This window comes from Acartia tonsa, chromosome 12 (genome assembly GCF_053477335.1).
Source record: "Acartia tonsa isolate MP-2025a chromosome 12, ASM5347733v1, whole genome shotgun sequence".
NCBI classification, from domain to species: Eukaryota; Metazoa; Arthropoda; class Copepoda; order Calanoida; family Acartiidae; genus Acartia; species Acartia tonsa.
In genome coordinates, this window is record NC_137271.1 from 12,434,066 (window position 1) to 12,461,876 (window position 27,811).

A 27,811-nucleotide genomic window follows, 5' to 3' on the forward strand; every position below is an offset into this window, starting at 1 on the left:
GACAATCATGACACAAAAACTCACAACTAAAACAAGACAGTTGAGAGTAGTAAAGTGACATCTAGCTACACAGTTATAATATGCAATATGGGTTCAATTTTCAGATGCGAATCAAGGCAACAATTATTGGCCTTATCCTAGGCGGACTGGTTCTATATGCCTCCAGGTTAGCTTTAAATCACAAGATTTTTTTTTTAAATCATTTTAGATTTAAAACATAGAATATTGTATGTTCGTTAATATAAATCAATGATTTTTTTTCTGCTTTGTGAAGTATAATGATTCTATTTTGATTGGTGGATAATATAAGTGCAAGTTTTCTTTGAGATAAATCATAAATTATTTTATTAATCTACTACTTTTTTTCCTCCAAATATTATATATCATCCGACAAACAAAGACCCCTTTTTTACTTTTCCTGATACAAAATTGTTGGTAAATTAATTAATTTCCCATTGTCTTATCCCTGCATCAATAAGATGATTCTTTTTATTTTAGTGAAATTTGTTCAAGTAATAACAATGAGATTCCACTAAGCTTACTTGAAGCTAGAGGTAAATTAATTGTATAAGTCTATAGAAAAAAATATCTAAATTAATTTGATTACAGTTTATGTATTATTTTAGTCGTTACTCTTACATGTAGGTCACCTACCTACCTGATATTTTATACAAACGTTCTTTTTCTGCCTACTTTTTTATTCTTATTCATATTTTTACACTTTTATTGGTTAATGACTTTGATTATTAATAGCATTTGCTTATCTTTCACATATTTAGTACCTCTTACCTACCTTAAGTCAAATAATATTATTGTTTTAGTAGAAGTACCTGAAATTGAGGAGAGAATAGACTGCCATCCTGATCCACATGTGAACAGGTTCGAAAATATAGAAAAATAAATTTTATATTGGTTCTATCAAGAAATTATGATTCACCATTCATCAGTGAATTATTTATATCTATATTCATTAATTAACAAAAACAAGTGATTGGGCCAGTGGAGGAGGGGGGGTGGGGATGGTTTTTTGATATGCACTTAGAGGAAAAGCATCATTAATCTCCAATTCCAATATCATTTTTGTATTTCTTTAATTAGAGGCTATGCCCCTAGAGGCCTCTAGGGACACTTGAGGGAATGGGGGCTGGGAGAAATGGACCCTTTACTTTGTATTTTAGTTTTATTTAAAAAGAAAAGATTTTGTAAGGAGGGCAAGGACTGATCATTTTTTCTATGAACGTTTTCTTTTGAGAAGGTGAAGAAACTTTCTCACAAAGCAGTTAAAAACTTTCCTGAGCTTTAAGAAGTTTCACTTTCAAAGGTTCAGCGGCTAATTAGATTATTTGTTAGAGATAAAAAAAGCGTACTGTTTTATTAAATAAGATTTAAATTTTCATGGTTGTTAAAGAGATGAAGACCTTATATTTATAGTTGGTAATAGGATTATTTTGCAGGGAGTAAGGGAGGGGACAATTTGCAATAAATTCAATTAAAGAGTTTTAGCTGAAAAGCAATGAAAACCAGATTTACCCTAAAAATTTGACCAAAATTGTAAAGGGATCATGGTAATATAATTTATAACAAATTTAGATCTAAGAAAAAAATAATTTACTTGAAAATTAAATTACCAATACATCACAATGTTGAATGTAGTAAGCATTCTGTAATTAATCACTAGAAAAATCTTGTTTAGAAATTCGTAAACCCATCTCATATATTATTAACTGCCACATAAATTCAAGGGGTTCTTAGATTGTGTAATACATAAATATCACAGTAGAGTTTCTATCCATGAAATGACATTTTCTTGGGAAAAAATATTTGTTAAAACCAGCCTTTTTATAAAAACATTCTGTCTGCTATTTTGAAAACTAACTCAGCTAGTTAGCGGGGCATTGATGCGCTAGTACCCAAAGTCAGTCAGAACCTGCTGAATTCGTGCACATTCCCTTTAAGCCAGTACCCAAAGTCTGAGACTCTTAAAAATTGAATATTCGATCCATTGTCCCCTCCCTTACTCCCTGATTATTTTGTGACAGGGAGAGATGTGAAGGGAGAGGGTGTATTTATGAAGAATTGGAAGAAGAGGGAGCTCCTTGGTGTTATTATCCTTCAGGTAGTGTTGATTCAATGGAATTTGATACATAATCTACTACCATAGGCATGGGTTATTTTTGTAGATTAATATAATTACCAATAAAAACAAATCCCTGAAAACCATGATACATCTATTGCTAATTTTAGTTTGTAGATAAAATTTGATGAGGGTATAATTGAAGACAAAGAAAGTCCCTCAATGACGTCATAAAAATGAGGGATGAGGAGAGGAGGAGTGGAAAATAAAACCTCTAAAAATGAGATGGATAATCCCTCGTTTTTATGACGTAAAATAATGATTTTTGGAGGGACGTTCTTCGTCTTCGTACAATTCTTCATCTTAAGCTTTTATTAAGAATTTTCTAGTCCTTGGAGTCTCCATTAATCTAAAAAAAATTACAAACATTATATTTTTTTTCAAAATAATTGTAAGTGGACCACTTTTGTTAAACATGGAAATGTGAAAAGAGGTGATTCAAAAATTAAATTCATCCAGAATAACTTAGTTGATCATTTTAGGCTCTGGGTACAGATTAGTTGGTGAACCTGTAGAGACCCAGGATGGTTACCTTGCTCATCTGGTCAGAGTTGATAGGGATAGCACAGTAGAAAGTCCAGATTCAGGTAAGCAATATTTACCTAGTTAATTACCTCATTGGGCCGGGTTCATCTTAAACTTCAATAGACATATTTATAAATAACCCAAGTGCAGTATCCGCTGGTTATGGAATGAGATACTTTTAAGCCTACTAAAGATATAATGTTAAGTAACATCCAACAGACAAACACCCTTTGAATACATAAACTTTGTCCAGATTTTCTAGCTGTGTATGGTGATCTGTAGCACCAATATGAAACTGTTTAACGTCTAGGATATCACTTGATTGAATATTTTTTTTAAATTTTCAATGATTTCATTACCTTTGATAACTTTCCCCCAAAAAGTATATTTACTTTTCACAACTTATAATTTTCTATGATTGAATATATTTGTCTTTAGAGTATGAAGTTTATAACAATATATTAAACAAGGATGACAACATCCATAAAAGCGAAGCTCTGAAACGATATGACAGACGAACATTGACTTTTGTTGAGTGTCAGAACTGAATATACAAAATATGAAAATATAAGGTTTGACAAAATTATACGTAAATTTGTTGCAAAACTTCTTAAATACAGAATTCTGTTTAAGGACATACTGACATTTTTAATACTTGATTATAGAGATGCTTTGCTCATAATATTGTACCTTATTGTAATAGAAATCAGTAATCAAAAAATCAGATCAATCGGATGTTTTTATCTTATAAAAAATTGTTATTAAAAAAGAAAAAAATCAACATGTTTAAAATGAACGTACGGACATTCTGGTAACGATTATAGAGTTGCTACGCTTTCTTAATCGTACCTAACTACTACAGAAATCACCAAGCAAAGTTTGAAATCGATAGGGCAATTCTAACGTGCCTAAATTAACGAATAAAAGCTAAATATCTCGGACGGACGTACGGACGGACGGACGGACCTACCCTAATTATAGAAAAGCTTAGCTTTTAAAAAAAACATTGCACCTTAAAGTAACCATTATTTTTGTGATTTTCATCACTTTTTATGTTTTATACGATTTAGATTCCCATGATGAAATCTGGGTCCAAGTATTTATGCAGAACAATGAAAGACTGAGGTATATTTCATTCATCTAAAAATCGCGAATATTTATTTGTCATAATTATGTTAAAAGTTTTTTTTATTGCATTTAAACATATTTGAGACATACAATAAAACATTAATTGTATATAAAAGTACATGTGCTATTGCATTTAACAAAATTTATTTGGCCCTTGGGACCTCCAAAACAGTAGCCTCCAACAAGTTTTCTGTGTATTGAAAAGTCTTTCTTTTTAGTAATTAAATGTCTATCTTTCAAAGCATTGGAATGTATATTTTTTATTTCCTTGTGGTTTTCTTTATTGAAAAAAATAATTTACAACGGTTTAATGCAGTAGTTAAAAGTTTATACGCCAAAGTATATGAATGTTTGTGTGTGCACCAATTAAGATATTTTGAATATCTATGTCTTTTTCTTCAGGTTTTTAATTTCTTGCATGTAATTTTCATAAAATAATATTTAGATGTTATGTAAGGGTTATAAGTCTCGTCATGAAAGGACAGTAACATATTTCATAGCAAAAATCACTATTTAAAAAAATATATATATATTCTTGCTATTTAGGATTCTGTTTTCTGCTGCTGAGCCAGATTTTGAAGTTCCTATAGGAATTCAATTTTGAAAACTTAAATAGTCTAATTTAGTTTTCTTACTTACAATTATTTTCTCGGTGGGAGGAGACAATGGTTGTTGCTTATTTACTCCAACCGCATCCCCTACAACTACAAGATACAAAATGGAAAATATTATTTTTAGGGGGAAGATTTATAAAAGGATGATAAGAAAATGTAAATCATCTTACTCATAATGATTATAAATTGTTTGAAATTGAATATGTATGAAATTAGTGATTCCCTCTGAGGGAAGAAAACCTGCAAATCCTTTGTATGACGTGGCTTTTACTTCTGATCCCAGCTTTGGCATCAGGGTTTATAGAAGAGACTCTGGTGAATTAGTTTTAGGTAATTACATTATTTATATGTATTACTAGCGGCTACATCACTAGAGGGCTCTAGGAGAACTTGGTGGGAGGGGGGGGGGGGAGGTTAAGTAGCCCCCTTTTTTAAATTCTAGTTTTTAACAAAAATTTAGGTGATCATTTTTTCTGTGGCGATTTCTCTTGGGAGAAAGATGGTACCCTCCCTCAATATGGTTATAAACTTTCCAGGGCAGTCAAACATCCTATTACTTTATTATAAGGATTAATTTATATATACTAAATGCCACTTTGCTCAAATAAAAAAGCATAAATTATTTTTTATTTTGATAGCCATTTCTATTTTTTAGAAAAACTATCAGAAACTTGTATATCTCTCAGCTTTTTATAGTTACAACTATGGTTTAAGTCCTATGTTTATAATAGAACCAAAAATTGAACTGGAATTCAGCAAATTATAACTATCTTTTAAGATGAAAGGTTTTTGAAAAAAACAATTATTGATTTTCTATTTGAAATTGTTTTTTAGATACCTCTCTTCCTGGGTTTGAACATGGAAAATATTACAAATCTCTACCTATCAGGTTCCCTGAGGGTTCTAACCTTTATGGTTGGGGTAAGTGAATTCTTTTTGAATTGCAACGTCTGCACGTCCTTCAGTCTTAACGTCAATTTTTTTATGAAACATAGTACAAATCTTTAACACAAGATTTCCAGAACATGTAACAGCTACTATTTAACTAGAATATGTTTGCTCCAATGCACGTCGTTCGGTCAGTTGTTGTCTATAAAATACAGTAAATCTTTTAATATATAAGATTTCCAGAAAATGGAACCGGGTAATAGATTATGGATTGATTTCAAAGTTTACACTTTGATTCCTGTTACAATAGGGCATAATATTGTAATTGAAGCGACTCCCTGAACATTGCCAGTATGAAAACTTAGCTTTTTTAGTTATTTGAGAAAAAATCTTAATTAAGATAGCCAATTAACTTGATTTTTTTGACCAATGATTCCTGTGATGATTGATAAAAAGTTTGCTTGTATGGTTGATGTTATCCCTGTTTTTTGTAGGTGAAAATGAACAGTATACCTTGGCACATGATATGAACTGGCATACCTATGGTTTATATGGTAGAGATCAACCCCCAGATAAAGAGACGTAAGTTATTCCGTTTTTCCAAGTCTTTATGCCTTCTATACGGGTGTTAAATGATGTGTTCAAATGCAATAAACTTTTTATATATTACTTTATTATTTATTAAGTAAAATGTATGTTAACCATCAAATATGATTAAATATATTATGATTATCACTATTAAATAAAAAATAATAGGTACTCTAATAATATTATTCTATTATCTGTTTAGAAATATGTATGGTACCCACCCAAGACTAACTTTATTGGATAAAAATGGCGATGCCTCAGGAATCCTGTTTCTAAATTCAGCCGCACAGGTTTTGATAAATCTTGAATTTTTAATATATTTCAACTTTTTAAAGGAACTCAAGACATATTTATAAATTACAATAATCGATATATTAGTACTTGGCTGTTGCACCAGATTTTCATGTACTCTAATAAAGTGATGCTCGTAGCTGGCTAGAATAACAATACCCCCCATCCAAATCCTTTACCATATCCTCACTTCTACTGGATGAACGAACTGGCCAATAAATTAGATCCGTATTAGCAAGCTAAATTGACGACAAACTGTCCACGTATATCCTTAATCCATTAATATAATCTAAAGACTTTAGTGTTCGACATTCTGTCTTTCAAGGAACGCTAGTTTTACTTGTTTATTTTCAAAAGCAAATTATACATTTTTTGTAATTTTAGGAATTATCAGTTACTCCAATGCCCGGAGCTATCTACAGAACAATAGGTAACAATTTTATTTTTCACAAAAGAATTTTATAAGTTGTAGAAAGGTGTTTTGCTGTATAAATAAATTAAAAGATTCTAAATGACAAGTTAAACTTACTCAAAATTATTCCTCCCTATAAAAACAACAATTATTGGTGACAAAGTATGAATATGTTTTTCCCATTGTCATCTTTGAATGTTTCCAGCCAACAATAAGCATCAAAGGCAGAAACTAAATACTAAGCTTTGGGGACAAACAAAATTATAGGAAAAATGCCCAAACAGCATTACTGATACCCATGCCTTAGGTAACTACTTTGTATATAACATAATATGACAAAAAGCGTACACAGGGGGTTCTGTCAAGGGGGTGTTGACTTTGAGGGGATGAACAATATTATAAGAGGTTTAACCCACATCCGCAAGCCCTTAAGGATTAGTATCAAATTAAAAAACGTGCATTTTAATATAAAATAATTAAATTCCTTTTAATTCAAGTATGATCTGAAATTTATTTTATACCTAAATCTTTGTACAGGTGGACTTCTGGACATTTACATCTTCCTTGGTCCCGGCCCTGAACAGGTTGTCCAACAGTACACAAAGGTAATCAACATTATTAAGGTTTCAAATCTTAACTATTAAATTCATATTTAACTCTGTCCATGATTGAGTCTATGAAAATAAGCTTATAGCGTCGGAAATTTAAACAAAACCGAGTCCATACAAAAGAACAAAATGCAATTTTCTTGCAGATGAAAGGTCTCCATCACTAGGTTCAGGTAGTTGTCTGAATTAGGAAAGGAATCAGGAAATGCTCATAGACGAAGATAGAAGATAGACTGATGAAATTTTTAGTGAAAACTCCTATCACATGTGCACATTGCTTTGTCCGTTTGACTGTCGTGTCGGACAAGCTTAAAAGGACATAAACCTTATTTTAACGGTTGCGTAATTTTCTTTGAGTTTTTGTTGTCTCTCTTTCTTTTCTTTGATATAACATCTACTAAATAACTGCTCTTTAACTCACTTTGTCTGTTTATCCATTCAAGGATTTTTTGGCAATTGCTACTTCACTAAAAAAATTATGTCGTCCTTTTAAACCGTAACTTTGAAATATAAGATCAGAAATAAAAAGATGTAAGAAAGAGAAAAAGTCTGTCTACATAATTTTTAATATTTACTAGGAGGACAACATCCATAATATCAGACAGCAGGACAGGCGATCAATAACACTTTTAGTGTGTTAGAACTTAATAGGCAGAATATAAATTTAAATCATACATAAATTTGTTAAAAAATTTCTAAAATACAGGTTACTGAAAACAGTTTCTTGTTGTCCATAGAATAAAAAATCAGATAAATAGGACAACTGTATCATTGTCAAAACATAATAAAAAAATCGATTGGACAAAATCTAACATGCCTAAATTCACGACAATAGACAATAATATAATATAATGGACAACATATATAAACAAGAAAAGCTTCGCTCTTGACAACTATGAACTGAAATATTCCTTTTTTTAGGCAATTGGCAGAACACCTGTGCCACCTTACTGGGCTCTAGGATTTCATCTTTGTAGATATGGATATAATAACATCTCAAATATGCAGGTATAAACATCTATAAAAATATATATACATTTTTATGTATTATTTATATTTTTATTAGTTGTGAAACTACTTTATAATTTACTTTGTATGTGTGTCTGTCAATCATTAACGCTAAGGAAATGTGATTTTCTCGCTGCTATTCAAGATAAACAGCTGATTGTTTTTAAAAGTTCCTATACAAATAAACATCCAGTATATTTTATTATATTTGGTCCAAAATATTGGTAGTAAAATGATATAAAAAACATTACAATAAATTTACTCTTAATTATAACATTTGCTCTTTAAATTCAATAATGAATTACTAGCGCTACGCCCCTAGAAGCCTCTAGGGGCGTAGCACTAGTAGGAGAGGGAAAAGTTGACCTCATCCTTTTTTAAATTTGAGTTTCAAAAGAGTTATAAAAACTATTTTTGGGGGGAGAGGGGGGTGAAGACACCCTCTCGAAGAATAGCTTAAAACCTTACCAGGACCTATAACAAGCTTCACTGTAAAAGAGAACAATATCGGTTCAGCGGTTAGAGATATCCTTCGGGACAGACAAAAAACGCTTACTACTTATATAATAGGATTGTCTCCGCTTCTGTTCTCTTCTAATGGTTGTTGTCATCATTGTTAATAGCAGACCTAACTTTCTCAAAATAGATTTGATATTAAGGCAGCAAGAAACAGAATGGTTGAATATGGAATCCCTCAAGATGCACAGTGGGGCGATATTGATATTATGGAGAGACAACTAGGTAGGTTTATCTGCCTAATATGCACATAGGGACAACTTTGCTATTATGAAAAACAATACAGGTAGAAAGATAGAATTTCTTGAAGAAAGAGTATAATATAGATATTAAATTTAAAGTGAAAGAAATATAATAGAATCTGTTTTTATGAATTTAAAATATATTCTTAAAGATTAAGTGATAGTTTCAATAGAGACTTTTTGAAAAAAAATAAGTTTTGAATCTTTTTATTCTCATTTTAAGAAAAGTATACTTTATTTAGACTTCACAATAGATCCTGTAAACTTTAATGGATTATCAAGTTATGTTGATGAACTTAAAGAAGAAAATGTTAGGTAAAAAATAAAAAATAATCTTATTACCATCAATGACCAACTGCCTTATTAGGTACAGAAAACATTCATCCCTTATTTTAAAATAAATTAAAGATAGAGGGAGGGGGGGATGCATATATAGCACTGATCCACATTTCCTTAGATTTTTAATAGATTGAAAATAGGGGGGGGTGTGAGTCTTTTTTTATGCCTATCCCAGGGGGTGGGAGGTGGATACTTAGTAGTCAAGCAGAGTTAGCGTACTGTAGATAAAGGCCTGCAGATTTACCCCCCCCCCTTCTTCTGGAATGGGTTTATGGAAAAGGACTGCCCCTCCCCCCAACCCATATTTTTATGTATATCAACACTAGAGAAGGTGGATCAGTGCTCTACAGGCACTTTAAGGTAAAGCATTAATCATTATTATTCTGTTCAGATTTGTTACTATTTTGGATCCTTGTATCAGTATTGGAGAACCTAATTGTACATACAGGAATTTATTTATATTAGAACAGTCTTTATAGCAATGATCATCTGATAAATTCTTGAAAAAATCGTGGAATTTGTAGAATATGGATAAAAGAGAAATAATTTTTTTATTCCTACTAGCGTTTGCGACCATAATAAATAAAAGCTCTGTGTCCGTAGTAGCTAAAAGGGGGCAAAGAATAGCCTAAAACTCTCCAAAGAATTAAATCTAAAATAAAATAGCTTAAATTCATCCTGCGACCTATTTAAAGCTTCCCTTTATAGGAAAAATTAATATTCTCAGTAGTCCTTAAATCTTAAACTTCAGATAAAAAAAAACTTATCACGTAGCATAAGATAATAATATAAGCATGTAATTAAAAAGATTAAAATGCCTTTTTCATTGCATATAAGTACTTTTCTAATTATAATTGGATTCTTCAATGCAGACCATTTGATCTTGGAGAGCAATATGGTGTTTGGGTACATAATCCTGACGGCAGTCCTTTTATAGGTAAAATTATTTCCTTTTATAATACTAGCGGATGCGCCTCTAGCATCTTGGTGTTCTGTATTCAAAGGTTTAGAGAAACAGGAGAAAAATAACCTAGAACCATCCTACGACTTGAACAAAGACGTATGCCAAAGACCCACGTGAAGCTTCCCTGAAATGAAGAACCCAATCGGTTCAGTTATTATCAAAATCTTAAGATTCAGACAAAATAAACCTTACTACTTTATGTAATAAGAATCTTTTTTTTCTGGAAAATATTGTTGCTTTGATAAAACAAAATTTAGCAGAAATAAACAGTTAAGAATTTTTCCAAAAGAGTGTAACTTTACAAAGTGTCTTAAAAATCAGTAATGTGAGTGTGACGTCATAAAAATGTAGAATGATCCATCTCTTATTTAGAGGTTTTCTTTCCTATTTCTCCTCTCATCTCCATCATTTTTATGACGTCACATGGCTGATTTTTGAGACACTTTGTAAATTTACCAAATGAGAACATGAGGCTAAATAAAATTAGACAGTTTTGCTCGTAAATAATTTTATCATAACTCATACAAGTTTGTTAAATTTAGGAAGAGTGTGGCCAAATGATCCTGTATATTTTCCTGATTATTCCAATCCCAGGTTAAATATCCCTTTAGTTTCCCTCCCAGTATAACTTCGAAACCGGTTAATATACGCTGGATCAGAACCGGTTTTGAGCCATACTAAAAATAGACATGTATTGTATCGTACTACGGACATTTTTCTACGAATTAAACCTTAATATTTATATTAGTTTGTTAGTCCGGACCTTCGGCCCCCTCGGGATTAAAAAAAACTAATATAAAAGCTATCTTCACATATAATACGTTCCGATGTGTAAATATTATTGTTTTGTTTCTTTATAATATGCACTTTTACAAAAAAAATTGTAATTACTTTTTGGGTATTTCAAAGGTTCATTTTGCAGACAAATTACAAACTTTCCCGATTTTGTATTACTTTTGAGGAACATGATTTGGAAGAAAAAAAAGTAATACAAAATCGGGAAAGTTTGTAATGTGTCCATTTTGCACAATTTTAGGTTTGATGTTAGGGGGGCTTAAAATTGATTTTACATTTATGCCTTCTTGATACAATGTAAAATAGGCTTTTAAAGTAGCAATAGTTAATCCTGTCTTATAGTCAAAGATTGGTTTGTTAAACAAATTTATTCATTGACCTATGTCTTTTCAGAACCCATGACTGGTGGAAAGTACTGATAAGAGGTATCATTAGTTTACCTTTTAAGTAGCGAAGCTGCTATATAATTTGAAATGCACGTCTGTCCGAGAAGTTTTAGAGAAGCGTGATTTTCTCTATTCCTTTTTTTAAGACCCATCAAAATAAAAAGAAAGTCTTGATCAATGTGAAAATGTTCTTCACTTAGACAATGACATAAAAACATACCATAGACATTTGTAGGTGCTGAAAAAAATGTGAATAGAAAAATATTGTAAATAAATGCTAAAACTTTTACTTAAATTTAGGGAGGGAGAGGACGTTGGATTGTAAATTACAATGGTACATAAAGATTTATACCACATTATCTTTTTGGTTAGATTAAAAACCTTTAGTACTTTTATTGTATTTTCACTGGTTGGTTTCAGATTTGAAGTGTCCAAACTCTTCAATTAATAACTTACATTATGGTTAATTTTGCTTATCATCGTTAGAGATGTAAATAAATTTATCGTCCATTGACTGATTCCTTAAGATCCCTTAAAAAAGATGATTAGTTATATTTTGTAGAATTCTATGATCTGATCAAGTTTGATGGTCTCTGGATTGACATGAACGAGCCAGCCAACTTTGTAGCTGGTGACCTGAACAAGGGCTGTGTTGATAACAAACTAAACTTCCCTGATTATACTCCACATGTAAGTTATTAGTAACACAGCAACTCTATAGTTAAAGTATGTATATTTTTAAGCTTTAAATATTTAGCTTACAAAATTTCTGTTTTTAAATTACAGTTTAATGTTCATTTTCATCCTTGTTTGTTAACCTACAATGCTGCGCACTTATGTACATAATCGTCTTTTAAAAGGTTGACTATTAATGCTTGAAATTTTGATTGGGTTATCTAAACTATCAGTGTCCAAACTTTTCAACCAACAATTTGTATCCACCGAATGGTTAATAATTTTAATCATAATTTGGATTGTACAATATACATCAGTTATTGTCCATTGTCTTATTCCTGATTTTTGAAGCAAAAAGGTTATTTGAAATAATTACGGAAAAGCACATCGGCCATTAGGAAGATCTTGGATTCAATTCTACTGAGGTTATTATTTAGATTCGCATTGACAAGGAAGAAAATAGCTTGTCGGATAAAACAATGTGTCCAGATGCTGTTCAACATAAAGGTAAATAGATAGATTGATACATAGATTTATAGATAGATAGATAGACGAAGAAGTAAATAAATCTATGTTCAACATAATGGTAGATAGTATAGAATTAGACATAGAATAATAAATAGATAGATGTATAAACAAAGAAGAATAAAGCTTTTCAGATAAATGATGCTGTGAGTATTGGTGCAAAAAATATGACGTAACAAAAAAAATTAGCCAATGAGAGGCCACTATAAATTTTACCATTGGTCAATAACGGCCTCTCATTGGCTAATTTTTTTTGTTACGTCATATTTTTTGCACCAATACTCACAGCATCAGATAAATATCTGTTCAATATAATGATAGTTTTAATTATATTAATAAATAGATTGATAGATATCCTATAAATAGATGCATAGACAAAGAAGAATGTAGCTTTTCAGATAAATTATGTTTAGTTTAATGGTAGAACATAGATTAATATTTAGATAAGTAGAAAAAAAACAAATAGGTTGACAGATAAATCTATTTTCAACATATTAGTAGATATTAAATACACAGACCAATTATTAGATAAAAAAAATAGATGCATTGACAAAGAAGAGAGTAGCTTGTCATATAAAACTTCATATCTAGATGCTGTACAACATAAAGTTAAATAGATAGATTTATACATAGATTAAAAAATAGATAGATGCATATACAAATAAGAAAATAGTTTGTCAAATAAGAGTTTATGTTTAGATGCTGTTTAATTCAAGGTAGATACACTAATAGAGAAATAATTGTTTAAATATGTCTCTTATATAGATGATATGATGATTGTTGTCCTTGTTTATGTATGTAGTTTATTTTTTTGAAGAGATTAATTTATCTAGAATAAAATTTTCCCTGATTATTTTAGGGTCTCATTATTATCTGCACAACATGTTTGGATGGTTCCAATCTAAACCAACACTAGATGCTGTGAAGGAAGCTACAGGTATCATCAAATCTATTTCATTTCATTTTATTAATTAAATATGTTATTTTATTAGTATCAAAACAGATTAATTTTGACTGATAATTTTAAGTGCATAATACTCTAATGAAAAATCTGAATAGTATATCTTTTTTAAAAAATGTAGTCTGACATTTCTTTGTCTATTTAAGGGAAGCGTGGACTTGTGCTGAGCAGGTCAACCTATGTTGGATCTGGAAACTGGGTGGCGCATTGGTTAGGTAAGATTCAAAGAAGTAAAGATAGGTAGGAAGAAATACATATAAAAAGAAATCTAGAAACCTAGATAAATAATTAGACATCTAAATAGATATATGCACAGTAGACTGGCCCAAAAAAACATGAATTTTTAAATCTTTACCATATCAATTTGCGGATACCTTGAAGTTGTTACCGGCTCAAATGTAGACCTTTTAGTGAAAACTAGACCTCTCTACAATGAAAATTGATCTCGAAATTTCAATCTTTAGCTTTTTATAAAAAAACTTCATATTTTCATGATTTTAACAAGAAATAATTAAAGAACTGCCAACCTAAAGTAATGTAACAAGAGTTCAAATATAAAGCAATCATAAAAAGTAGGCAGAACCGCCATTACTGCCGAATAATTCCGAAAAACGTCTATTAAAACATTGTTTTATTTAAATTGATAATTTGTGTAAGAAATTGAACTAAAACAGTAGCTATTAGTCTTATGAGAAGAGAAATGATGAAAAACTCTAAAAAATATACATTTTAAAGACATAAAATAGGAAAAAGTGTTTTTAATAAATTTCATGGCTCAACAGACATTGTCGCCAATAAAGAGACAATTTACTTAAATAAAAAATCAAATAAAGGTAAAAAAATATGTAATATACTTATTCTCATATTCAACTTTAAAAAAAAGCATACTAATAAAAAAATTAATATTGCAAAAAATAATTTGATTATTTTTTATTAAACCAGGAATAAAGAGTAAGGCTTATCTTTAAATATTTTTCTTCAATAATTTTGCAGTATGAATTAGCTTTCCCAAATTATTGTAATTGTACATAAATAAATTTTTATACTTTCTTTCTTCATATGTTTATTCCTGGTGATTTTAATATTTTATTTCAATGTTTGTAAACAAACAGACAGAAAATTTGATGTTTTGCTTTATATGTTATATCTGGTGTAAGTCTTTCATAATTTGGGGAATTAAAGGTGAAAATAAATATGCATTTGACGAGATAGCGATAGATTTTTTCTTAAAATCAATTATAGGGCTAAAATCTACAAACAATACATAACCTATTTTTACATAACGCACATTGAAAAGCGATTTAGACCTTCATTTGGGCCACACTAATGCACAGATAGATAGATAACCTTGTTCTGAGTAGTTTAACCTTTGTTGAATCTGAAAACTCATTGGCTCAGAATTATACAACAGTTAGGGAGTTGAATCCATTTTTATAGAAGCAGAAATATAATCTATGATTATGGTTTGGACCCTCTAAAACTGTAATCTACCTTTCCACTTCCCCTCTCTTGGTGAAGATATCTTCAACGCTGATACGATTTTTGAAATGTAAGATTCTACTTTCCCCTCTCTTGGTGAAGATATCTTCAACGCCGATACGATTTTTGAAATGTAAGATTCCACTTTCCCCTCTCTTGGTGAAGATATCTTCAACGCCGATACGATTTTTGAAATTTAAGATTCCACTTTTGCCTCTTTTGGTGAAGATATCTTTAACAAGAGAGACAAAAGTGGAATCTTATATTTCAAAAATCGTATCGGCGTTGAAGATATCTTCACCAAGAGAGGGGAAAGTGGTTGGGTAGATTACAGTTTTAGAGGGTCCAAACCATAATCATAGATTATATTTCTGCTTCTATAAAAATGGATTCAACTCCCTAACTGTACAATATACAAACATGTAGATAGATTAATAGAGTAGACAATGATAACCGATACATAATTGATAGATGCTTACACTTGTGATCATTCTATTTATAGATATACAACTTTTTTCCAAAATTATTACTAGGTGGTACATTTTGAAGATTAAATAGATAAAAAGAATATTTGTTTAAGGGATAAATCAAACTTAACAATCTTTAGTTTACTTATTTTTTAGAATATTCTTTCAGGTGATAACTTTTCTAATTGGGCCAATCTGAAGAATTCTATCATTGGAATGCTTCAATTTAATCAGGTACATATTATTTGATAATTATTCTACTGAGTATATATTAAGTACTCATTTAAATATTCTGTCTTTTTATTCATAAACCGCCTGATGATTTGTTAAAATTAAACAATGAAACATTGTGTATTGGACTTATCACATAAAATTAACATGTTTAAATAAACTGTGTTGATAACTCTATGATGTATTAAATAACAAGATTTAGAACAAAACTCTAGTTTAACTAATTTTTTATTCGCTTTTGAGACCAAATAGTTTTTCTAAAATATTATTTTCAACTCTAAAACAAAAGTAAGATTTTTTTCTGTTTTAGTTTGGAATTCCATTTGTTGGTGCAGATATTTGTGGATTTATTGGGGATACCAATGCTGAATTGTGTGCTAGATGGCAACAGCTGGGAGCATTCTACCCTTTCTCAAGGTAGGGAATAGTTAAGGCATAAATACAGGGATCTTAAGGGATAAGATAAAGGTCGATTAATTGATGTACATCCCCAATGTTAATAGACAAAATTATCACTTCTATGGATTACAATTATTGGTTGAAACGTTTAGACACTCAACTTAATGAACCAACCAATCAAAATCCAATAAAAGTCCTAAAAAATTTTAAGTCAACGAATAAGAAAACGTTATTATAAAACTAGTTTAATAAACAGCCCAGTGTCCCCTCTCACTCTCTGGATAAATAGCACATATTAACCTATGGTGGGAAAAAACACGAAACCTTTGCATTTAGTAACATTTCCAAGAAGTATGCGATAATTATCATAATAAAACTTATTCACCAATGATTCTAATCAACAGAAATGATGAAATTTCATTTGTTGTCATTTTCAGCAAAAAAAATAATCAAAATGGGGAGGTTGATGTTCCACTTGACTTTCTTTGTGTTGCTTTTAAAAGTGGTATATGCCAGGTATAAGGTATAACCAACAAGTAAAATAAATCTAAAATAATATTTTGGGGGCAAATAAAGAGGTCGTCAATTTTACGATGTGTTGCCTTCCAACGACAGCAGAAAACCAATTATAGGTTTCGTGATTTTTTCTAATTAATTTCATTATTGGTATAAGCTGGGTATATGCGCCCTTCATTTTTAATAACCAATCATGATTGTTGTTGTCTAGGAATCACAATGCACTTGGAACAATTGAACAGGATCCAGGTGTATTTGGAGAGGAGGTTGCCAGGTAAATTCAAAACCTAACTTATTCTCAGTCAGCTGTTGGCTTGACTGCAGTGGCATGGTGAAATTTTAAAAAGTTTTGATACTTCATATTAAACTGTAAAAACAAATAAGATTAGATTTTACTAAAATGAAAATATTTCTATAAAAAATTTGCTGCTTAAAGTAGTCCCCTTTTTTGTCATTTATTGTTAATTTGTTAATTTTGTTAATCTCATCTTATGTTTCTAAAGTAGTATAAAGCCCTAACCACTAATATTGATAATTTTTTGTAAAAGTAAATGGGTAAATTTTGGGGGGCCATTTTTCTTAGTTGATCAAACTTGCTTTCCTTCAAATAAGTGGACGTTAATTAGGTTTTAGTATTAGTTTATAAAGATCTTTTTTGTTTAGAATTACTGTAGAAGCTCTGACAATCAGATATGCTCTCCTTCCTTACCTTTACACATTGTTCTATCAACATTATCTTGAGGTGACGGAGTAAAAATTATAATCTTTAGTGGCCTTCTAGCGTGCTGATCGTGTGCGGCGGAAATGGCAGACGGATTTACTGGCATCTAAATTGTAGAGAAGCTTCGCTTCAATGTGTTTATAGGCAAACATAACAATACTGAATTCAATATTTACATATAACAAGGCGTTTCTACAAAAGACCAACACCTGCAAAAGACCAACATTCAGAAAATCTTAATGCTAGAAGGTCTAAAGCTGCAAATGGTCTAACCTTATATACTTATTTATCAAATGAATAAAATGATTGCTTTAAATAGATTATAAACGACACAATTACGAGAATAAGCAAAAAATTGATTTTTTTGTATCAATGTAATGAAATAATTGCATGAAAATCTTCCAATTTTAATGATAAAAAAAAAACATTACATTCCATCATTCTGCAACGAATGGTAATCTTTTGATGAAATGGCAGAAATGCATTGCTTTAATAATAAATTTGATGTTTATATAACAATATAGTTGTATCAATTGATATTTTGTATGGGTAGACCTTGTGTAGGTCTTTTTTAAGTGTTGGTCTTATGTAGGTGTTGTCTTTTGTAGGTGTTGGTCTTATGTAGGTGTTGTCTTTTGTAGGTGTTGGTCTTTTGTAGAGTTGGTCTTTTGTAGGGGTTGGTCTTTTGTAGAGTTGTAGCATCGCCTATAACAATGGTTAGGTTGGTTAAAATAGATTATAAGCATAATTAATCTACACAAAAATTTTAACAAGCAAATTATTATTCAAAGAAGTAGCTACTCTCTAAGTCAGTCTGTCCCGTTACAGTAGAAATTAATCGGATTTGGAACCATAATCTAAACAACTGTTATTTCATATTTCCCTTTAATATTTCCCATATAATATAAAAGTTACACTTTAGACAAAATTTATTTTGTGACGTCATTCAATAATCAATTCTCAGTCCCCAAAATAGCTAAAAATTTGCCAAAACCCATAGTTGCGCTGGCTTTTCTCCCGAAATCAAGTAACATATAGATAGATTTTCATATGTTTAGGGAGGTACTGTTGCTAGACCAGTTTGGCACGAGTTCCCTAGAGATGAAAATACTTGGACAATAGATGAACAGGAACAAATATAACACAATTATAGTATTTTATTTCAATTCTAATCTTTAAACTAAAATTTAAAGTTGTAAGTAAATTTCCCCCTTTCTCCATTATTAAAGTACCCCTATCCTAAGGTTTTTTGAAGCGCAGCTGCTAGTACCCTTATGAAAGTAACATGATGAGTGTGTGTCTGTAGTAAAAGTTCTTATTCTATTTAATATTCTATTTAAAGAAAAGATAAAATACCTCCCACCAGCTTTTTTTCCTCTTAGAACAAAATTGATTTTATAGGGTCGACCCCATCCCCTCCCCCCCCCCCCCTCCTCTCCTTCTCTTAAATTCCTCTAGAGACATTAAAGGGACGTTATCACTCTTAAAGAAAAAATATTCTCTTATTCATTCGAATCCGGTGGATAGGAACCGGTTCTCATCGATACGAAAAAACTATGTCTAGCATCGTATTATATCCAGCTTTCTACGAATATAAAAATGTACAATCATAAGATTAAAACCAGTTTTTTAGCCCGTGCCTTCGGCACCTCGCTATCAAAAAATCTGGTTTTAATATTATAATTGTACATTCTATATCCGCGGAAAGCCGTCTATAATACGATGCGAGAAATAACTATTATATGTTTGTTTGAATAGTTCATGTGGGGGAAAGCTTTGATGATTTCTCCAGTCTTAGAAGAGGTAACATAGTTTTCTTTAAGAGCAAAACTACTCTTCATCTACAAATGATTATTTTATTTCTAACTATTAGGTTCTTTCACACAAAGTGCCTTTTGGGCACTTATTACCTCCATTTATTTTCAATTAAATTAAAAATTAGGCAAGGAAGGGGGTGGGTTACCTATGCCTTAAGCCCCTTGGTTATAACAAAACTGGTTTTAATCTTATTTGTTTTATTTTAATATCCGCGTAAAGCGATGTTATAAATAACTATACTATACTATGCTCTACTTTATTTCAGGGGGCTGTAAGCAGAAATATCTATCTATCTCCAGGTATTTTTATTCTTTCTAAAGTTCATTTTTTGCAAGACATTCAATTCGTGTTCTATAAATATCTCTTGAAAGCTGTGTAAGATACGATGCTATAAATAACTTTTTTTTTCATTTAGAAACACGTTGGTATGCAGTGTCAGACCTGTTTGATATTGATAAAATTGATGAAGAAGAACAATGTAAGTTTTTCTAAATAGCCTAAAAACTGACGAACACAAAAGGGTCAAATCTAAGACCTAATGATATAGGACAATAAACACAAAAAGAGCACATGTGATAACTTATACTAAATAGTTGGATTTAGTTTATATTAGTTTGTTTATTGATACTTATTATTTAATACCTATATTTGTGACAACTTTTGTTTTATAAATTCTTCCAATTTTTAACAACTACAAAAACCCCGCCCCTCTCGGAGAGCCTCAAACCCGCATCATACGGATAAGGTAACCGACATTCTATAAATGAGCTATGACGGAGACCAATCATCAATGGTGAGAAAAGACAAGATAGACAAAAACATAATTCTTATAGTATAATTTAAAATTTTACTCTCTTTCATGTCTGTCATTGTAGCTCAGGGGTAAAGATGAGGTTCCAGTACAGGTTAGATGGTTGTCAGTTCAAATCTAAAACACTAAATTTTCACTCTCTGAGATAATAATTAATATTTGGTAAAAGTAAAAAAATATTTTTAAACATTTACCTTATACCAACAGTCACTTAAAATATCAAAAAGCTATTACATGCCAAAGTATATAAGATTATAAAAATATTGTTTCAGTGGTGAGTCTTGAACCACCCACCTTGAAACTTTACATCTTAAACCTGACGCTTTAACCAAAAGAGCTAATTCAGCATAAGATGATATTTACTGCTTGACAGCATTAGTTTACATACCAAAGTATATAAGATTGAAAAAAATTATTGTTTTAGGGGTGAGTCTTGAACCACCCACCTTGAAACTTGACATCTCAAACCTGACGCCTTAACCAAAAGAGCTAATTCAGCATGAGACAATTATTATTATTTTACAGCCTTGGTTTACATGCCAAAGTAAATAAGATTGAAAAAAATAATGTTTCAGTGGTGAGTCTTGAACCACCCACCTTGAAACTTGACATCTCAAATCTGACGTCATAACCAAAAGAGCTAACTTAGCATGAACAATTACTATAGTTTTACAGCCTTAGTTTACATGCCAAAGTATATAAGATTTAAAGAAAATAATGTTTCAGTGGTGAGTCTGGAACCATTCACCTTGAAACTTAACATCTCAAACCTGACACCTTTACCAAAAGAGCTATATTATCATGAGATAATTACTATTGTTTTACAGCCTTAGTTTACATGCCAAAGTAAATAAGATTGAAAAAAATAATGTGTCAGTGGTGAGTCTTGAACCACCCACCTTGAAACTTGACATCTCAAACCTGACGTCTTAACCAAAAGAGCTAATTCAGTATGAGACAATTATGATAGTTTTACAGCCTTAGTTTACATGCCAAAGTAAATAATGTTTCAGTGGTGAGTCTGGAACCACCCACCTTGAAACTTGACATCTCAAACCTGACACCTTTACCAAAAGAGCTAAATTATCATGAGATAATTATTATTGTTTTACATCCTTAGTTTACATGCCAAAGTAAATAAGATTGAAAAAAATAATGTTTCAGTGGTGAGTCTTGAACCACCCACCTTGAAACTTGACATCTCAAACCTGACGCCTTAACCAAAAGAGCTAAATCAGTATGAGACAATCATTATAGTTTTACAGCCTTGCTTTACATGCCAAAGTATATAAGATTGAAAGAAAAATAATGTTTCAGTGGTGAGTCTTGAACCACCCACCTTGAAACTTTACATCTCAAACGTGGCACTTTAACCAAAAGAGCTAATTCAGCATAAGATAACTTTCACTGTTTGACAGCCTTAGTTTACATACCAAAGTATATAAGATTGAAAAAAATATTGTTTTAGTGGTGAGTCTTGAACCACCCACCTTGAAACTTGACATCTCAAACCTGACGCCTTAACTAAAAGAGCTAACTCAGTATGAGACAATTTTTATAGTTTTACTGCCTTAGTTTACATGCCTAAATATATAAGATTGAAAGAAAAATAATGTTTCAGTGGTGAGTCTGGAACCACCCACCTTGAAACTTTACATCTCAAACCTGACGCTTTAACCAAAAGAGCTAATTCAGCATAAGATAACTTTCACTGTTTGACAGCCTTAGTTTACATACCAAAGTATATAAGATTGAAAAAAATATTGTTTTAGTGGTGAGTCTTGAACCACCCACCTTGAAACTTAATGTCTCAAACCTGACACCTTAACCAAAAGAGCTAATTCAGTATGAGACAATTACTACAGTTTTACAGCCTTAGTTTACATGCCAAAGTATATAAGATTTTTTAAAAAATAATGTTTCAGTGGTGAGTCTCATACTACCCCCCCTGAAACTTGACATCTCAATCCTGATGCCTTAACCAAAAGAGCTAAATCAGCATGAGATAAATACTGAGCTGATTCAGCATGAAAGATTGAAAAAAATATTGTTATAGTGGTGAGTCTTGAACCACCCACCTTGAAACTTGACATCTCAAACCTGACGCCTTAACCAAAAGAGCTAATTCAGCATTACACAATCACTATCGTTTTACAGCCTTAGTTTATGTACCAAAATAAATAAGATTTAAAAAAAAATAATGTTTCAGTGGTGAGTCTCATACTACCCCCCCTGAAACTTGATATCTCAATCCTGATGCCTTAACCAAAAGAGCTAAATCAGCATGAGATAAATACTATTTTTTTACAGCCTTAATTTACATGCAAAAGTATATAAGATTGAAAAAAAACATTGATTCAGTGGTCAGTCTCAAAACACCCACTTTAAAACTTGACATCTCAAACCTGATGCCTCAACCAAAACAGCCATATTAGCATTGGATAAAGATTATAGTTTTACAGCCTCAGTTTACATGCCAAAGTATATAAGATTGAAAAAAAATTTTCAGTGGTGAGTCTTGAACCACTCACCTTAAAACTTAACATCTCAAACCTGACGCCTTAACCAAAAGAGCCACATCAGCATTGGATAAAGATTACAATTTTACAGCCTTAATTTACATGCTAAAGTATATAAAATTGAAAAATATTGTTGACAGAGAGAGAGAGCGAGAGAGACAGAGAGGGGGAGAGAAAGAGAGACAGAGAAAAGTACATAGATTTCATGACAAAGGAAAGATAAAAAAAATAACGCATCATTCTTTTTATAAAAACCCACCCCTGTGTATGTTACAACATGTTGTGATGAACACAACATGTTTTCAAAAACATATTCAATGTCGTCTTTTTCAAAAAAATCTAAAGAGAGTGAATTTGTGAAATAAAGTGTATGAATTAAAATGTCAGTTTGTAAAGTTTATTAGATTAATTTTGAATTGGTTATTAAACTATGCCAATATGAGGTGGGTTTTTAGTAAAAGAATGCCACAAAAGGATTTTATAGAAATATAGAGCGTATTTTATATTGTAAATCCAAAAAAAGTAAATAAATCATTGAATAAATAAACCTAGTCAATAGTGAGATAGTTATATCGAGCCAACTCTAGTATAATATATATGTACAGGGTGAGTCAGAAAAAAATGAGTTTTCCGATTTTCTGATACAACCAGTAGGAATATGGAAAAAACAATTATAGGTTCTTGTTCTCTATAAAAATATACATTAAACTTAGAAAAGGTGTTTTTGAATATCTCTGAAAACAATGGCGCTTTTTAGAGCATAAAGATTTCAAAAAGTGTGTGTGATGACTTTTTCGGCCATTATTTTGTACTTTTTAGGTAGATTTATTTATAATATAAAATGTCTACCATTCTAAAAAGATAAACAAACATATTTTTTGATTATTAAAATTTTTATTCAACAGATTGTAATTATTTAACATCTTAAAAATACAATTTATTTAAATTAAATTATTACATTATAAATCATATGTTTTGTTGTAATCTATTGTTAAGATTTAATACCCCATGTTCGGAAAATCAGCTCATGACCAGAAATATTTCATCTTGTTACCTAAATTCCTCCCCCCTCCCCCTGAATTTCCTCTATATTTGGTGCAAGACTGGATTTAATCTCTAAAATCTCCGCGCTCTTTTGACAAATTATACTTGTGTGTTATAATCCATCATAATAACTTTATTTAAATAGGGTAGGGTTTCTAAAAGGCATTTTTATTTTAAAAATTCAAACCTTGATAACTTTTTTATCTTAAGAGATTTTTTGTCAAATATAAGGTTTTTTTTCTTTTTACTATAAGCTACATTATTATAGAAGATTCTTTTAAACCACATGCATCACAATCAAGAAATATGAAAAAATGACAAATTGCAGTATTCTAAAAATGCTTTTGTGAGGAGCCAAAAAGCATTTTACCTTTAAAACTCATGAAAGTACTTTTCTTAGACCTGTTTCTAAATAAATATTGAAGTTTTAAAATTTTTTTATACAAAATGGATGAGTTATTTTAATTTTTCTTTATCAACATTTTTCACACAAGGCATTTTTTGACACCATACACCTATCATAGAGGTCGCATTTTTAGAGATAATGAAAAACACCTTTTACAAGTTTGATGTGCTTTTGTACAGAGAGCAAGGACATATAATTATTTTTTCTGTATTCCTTCTGGTTGTTTCTGAAAATCGAAAAACTCAGTTTTTTCTGACTCACCCTGTATATAATTATGTAAATGATAAGTCTAGAAACCTGACTTTATTTCTTAAGAGCGGTAACGCCCCTAAAGTCAACTAGAGGCACTTGAGGGCTAAGTCAAACTTCGAGTTTCTATGGCCTTTTCTAAAAATCTTGTTAGGAGTAAAGATAATACTTATAAACCTTCCCTGGGTATATAAAAAAATAACTCATATTGATCCAGCGGTTGGCGAGATTTAAAGCTAAAGACAAACACAAGAGAGACGCGCATCCTGTTACTTTTGATAAGGATTGTGTTTTTTTTATTTTTAGTGGGATGGATTGAGTTTCCTGCTCCAAGTGATGTTATACCCATACATATGAGGGGAGGGGCTGCAGTTACAGTTCAACAACCAGGTACAAGGATAGGTAGATAGATGGATAAACAAGAGAATAGATAAATAGATACATATATGAATGTACGTTTGAAAGAATGATAACCTAATGAACAGATAGATAGATAGGTATGTTATACCCCTACCTAGGGGCTATTACAGTTCAACAACAAGGTAGAGAGACATATGGATGGATGGTCGTCGGATAGATAAATAAATAGACATTTAGGTACATAGATAGATTGATAAATGGATAAATAAATACATGGATAGAGTTACATTTCAACAACCAGGTACAGATATAGAAAGATGGATGGATAATGGATATGTATTTTATTTCTAGCTGTGAAAAAGGATGTTGCAAAAATTGAGTATCTTTCTTAGGAATGTCAGTCAGCCTAGGCCCGAAATGAGCTAAATTTAAATTGTAATTTAGGTTTAACAACTGTTGAAAGCAGAAAAGGAGAAATGGGTCTCATCTTTGCTTTGGATGAAAACTTTGAGGTTATCATTTTATGGCGATTCTCTGTTCCAATGAACATCTAGTATATAATTTGCTTGGTCCGTTCGGTCATGCTACAAAAGACCTATAAGTACAATTGATTTTAATTGTTTAGTAAGGAAGGTTTAACATTTAATGATTTCTAATTGCTGTATAATTTTGTATTACTAAACATCTTATCTCCAGATCACTTTGTCAGTTTGTCCATCCATGACTTTTTTTGCACTTGCTAATTTTGAATAATGTCATCCTTGTTTTTTTTTATAAACAAAGGAGTAAGATGTTTTTTTTTTATTTTAATATGTTTGTCTTAAATATGTAAAACTTTGGTTATGCAACTCAAAAAGTCTATCAACCAAAGAAACCCTTCGCCCAACAGATCTATATTATAGATGTATATACAGACAACTACCTCCCTTCCTTTTTCAAAGACCTCTTTTGTCTGCTTCTAAATCATTTTCTGCTACTTGGCTGTGTTGATGCGATGGGGAGATACGGTTATTTAACCCTTTCTCCCTCTAGTGTTTTACTCTAATCTTCACCCCCTTATTCTTGAAATAGTTTCAACATAATGAGATGGGGTGGGAGGGAGGGGGAGTAGTTTCCAGTACCCAATATATTATAGCCTTACAAGACCTAGAGTGATAAACAAACAAATGAGAAACTCTTCTTCCCCCCGGATTTTCATTTTATTTTAAAATAAGGTTGGGAGGTGTATTCTTGACTAAGACCTTTGAAGGAAACCGTCAAAATCCAGCCAAGTAATAATATTTGTTTGTTTCAGTCAGCTGGACATTTGTTCTATGATGACGGAGAAGAATTAAACAGTGTTGACGAAGCTCTTTATCTACAATCCGAATATACTTTTGCTGAGGTTAGTCATGATTAGTCATGATAGTTAGATAGATAATTAGATAGATAGATAGATAGATAGATAGATAGATAGATAAATAGATAGATAGATAGATAGATAGATAGATATATAGATAGATAGATAGATAGATAGATAGATAGATAGATAGATAGATAGATAGATAGATAGATAGATAGATAGATAGATAGATAGATAGATAGATAGATAGATAGATAGATAGATAGATAGATAGATAGATAGATAGATAGATATATAGATAGATAGATAGATAGATAGATAGATAGATAGATAGATAGATAGATAGATATATAGATAGATAGATAGATAGATAGATAGATAGATAGATAGATAGATAGATAGATAGATAGATAGATAGATAGATAGATAGATAGATAGATAGATAGATAGATAGATAGATAGATAGATAGATAGATAGATAGATAGATAGATAGATAGATAGATAGATAGATAGATAGATAGATAGATAGATAGATAGATAGATAGATAGATAGATAGATAGATAGATAGATAGATAGATAGATAGATAGATAGATAGATAGCTGTGTATATATTTATAGATTGATAGATATATAGATTTTATGTTTGTTGATTTTGATTTATTTTTCAGTATGAGATTAACTATGATGTTCTGAACAATGGCTGGGCTCCAGCAGGGGATCTAAGAATTACATCTATTACAGTACTGGGATTAAGGTAAGGTTATAGATAGATAATTAATTGAGAAATAGATATATAGATTGATTGATAGATGGAGTGTAAATAATTGTGGTTTGATTCCAGCAGGGGATATACAGTATTGGGATACTGGTATTGGGATATATGGAAAATAGATTGGTAGATAAATTGATTGATTTATTGAATGATAGATAGATATATTAATTTAACAAAGTGGTTGAATTCCAGCAGTAAATCCAAGAATCACTGTTATCGTATTGGGATTAAGGTTAAAAAGATAGATAGTTAACTCAATTGATTGATTAATAGCTAGATAGATGGATTGACAAATAGATTATCATCTGTTGGATAATTGGTTCTCGATAAGAAATATGTTTGCTTATTATTTTATTTAGCAAATTAGATTTTTCTTAATGTAAATATTTTTGTAATTATTATTGTTCAAGGTAAACTTTCAGTTAATTGTTATTGCTGCGCTATTTGATATTTATGAACCTACACATTCCTGTTTTAGGTCTCAAGTTGCGGCTATTCTCGTGAATGGAGAAGAATTTGACCACAGCTATCAGAACTTGGAGAAGGGAAACTTCATCATCTACCTTCTCAATCTTCCTATTAATAGTAGCTTCAATATCAAGCTTGGTATCGTATAAGCTTCGTATGGTACCTCTGATTGATAAAAATGCAGTAAAACTATTTTGCCTCCTCTTTTTTTCACATTCAAGATAACAGTTTCTGTTGTTAATAAAGCAGCTTAAATATTAAATATTAAACCTTGTATTTTACTTTAGAGTATTAAAATATTTTTTGAGTTCAATATAGAAAAATTGTTTTGTCTCCAAAATTTTATTAGCCACACAAGATATGTACTTGATTGTTAGGATAGGGTAGTACTTTTTGCTGTCTGAAAAGTTAGCGGTAAAATAGTTTGTCTTAAGTTGTACTTTTTCTCTTAATTTGGAATTATGACTATCGAATGAACAGGACTGATTAAGTATTTTAGGGTAACTTTTTAATAATCTTTGCTGTTATTTTCTGTTGATTTTTCTAATTTCAATGAGTATATTTGTGATTTTTGTTTTGTTTCCTTAATAAATTGTTATGATTATTAC

The 27,811-nt window shown here is 30.7% G+C and overlaps 1 protein-coding gene across 1 annotated transcript; it reads left to right on the forward strand.

Moving 5' to 3' along the window:
- The first annotated feature begins 20 nt into the window (after nt 1-20).
- On the forward strand, nt 21-27,810 carry LOC145334768 (lysosomal alpha-glucosidase-like). Its single transcript, XM_080180367.1, has 37 exons — nt 21-166; nt 499-554; nt 822-879; nt 2,040-2,116; nt 2,617-2,721; nt 3,730-3,784; nt 4,334-4,374; nt 4,615-4,731; nt 5,236-5,322; nt 5,784-5,871; nt 6,080-6,167; nt 6,553-6,598; nt 7,118-7,185; nt 8,110-8,196; nt 8,856-8,937; nt 9,197-9,269; nt 9,685-9,738; nt 10,163-10,230; nt 10,800-10,851; nt 11,446-11,477; nt 12,001-12,128; nt 12,551-12,620; nt 13,498-13,575; nt 13,746-13,814; nt 15,715-15,779; nt 16,087-16,193; nt 16,903-16,965; nt 17,355-17,433; nt 18,471-18,540; nt 19,169-19,215; nt 19,496-19,529; nt 19,646-19,708; nt 24,566-24,649; nt 25,064-25,131; nt 25,914-26,003; nt 26,632-26,717; nt 27,214-27,810. The coding sequence occupies exons 1-37, from the start codon at nt 81-83 to the stop codon at nt 27,350-27,352; spliced, it is 2,760 nt and encodes a 919-aa protein (XP_080036493.1). The 5' UTR covers nt 21-80; the 3' UTR covers nt 27,353-27,810.
- Nucleotide 27,811: the final 1 nt, after the last annotated feature.

Bases quoted from the DNA above. Each gene is read 5' to 3' on its own strand.
- LOC145334768 (XM_080180367.1), top strand. From the start codon at position 81: ATGCAATATGGGTTCAATTTTCAGATGCGAATCAAGGCAACAATTATT. The intron at 8,938-9,196 runs GTAGGTTTATCT...TACTTTATTTAG, and splicing joins TATTATGGAGAGACAACTAG to ACTTCACAATAGATCCTGTA. The intron at 12,621-13,497 runs GTAAATAGATAG...TGATTATTTTAG, and splicing joins AGATGCTGTTCAACATAAAG to GGTCTCATTATTATCTGCAC.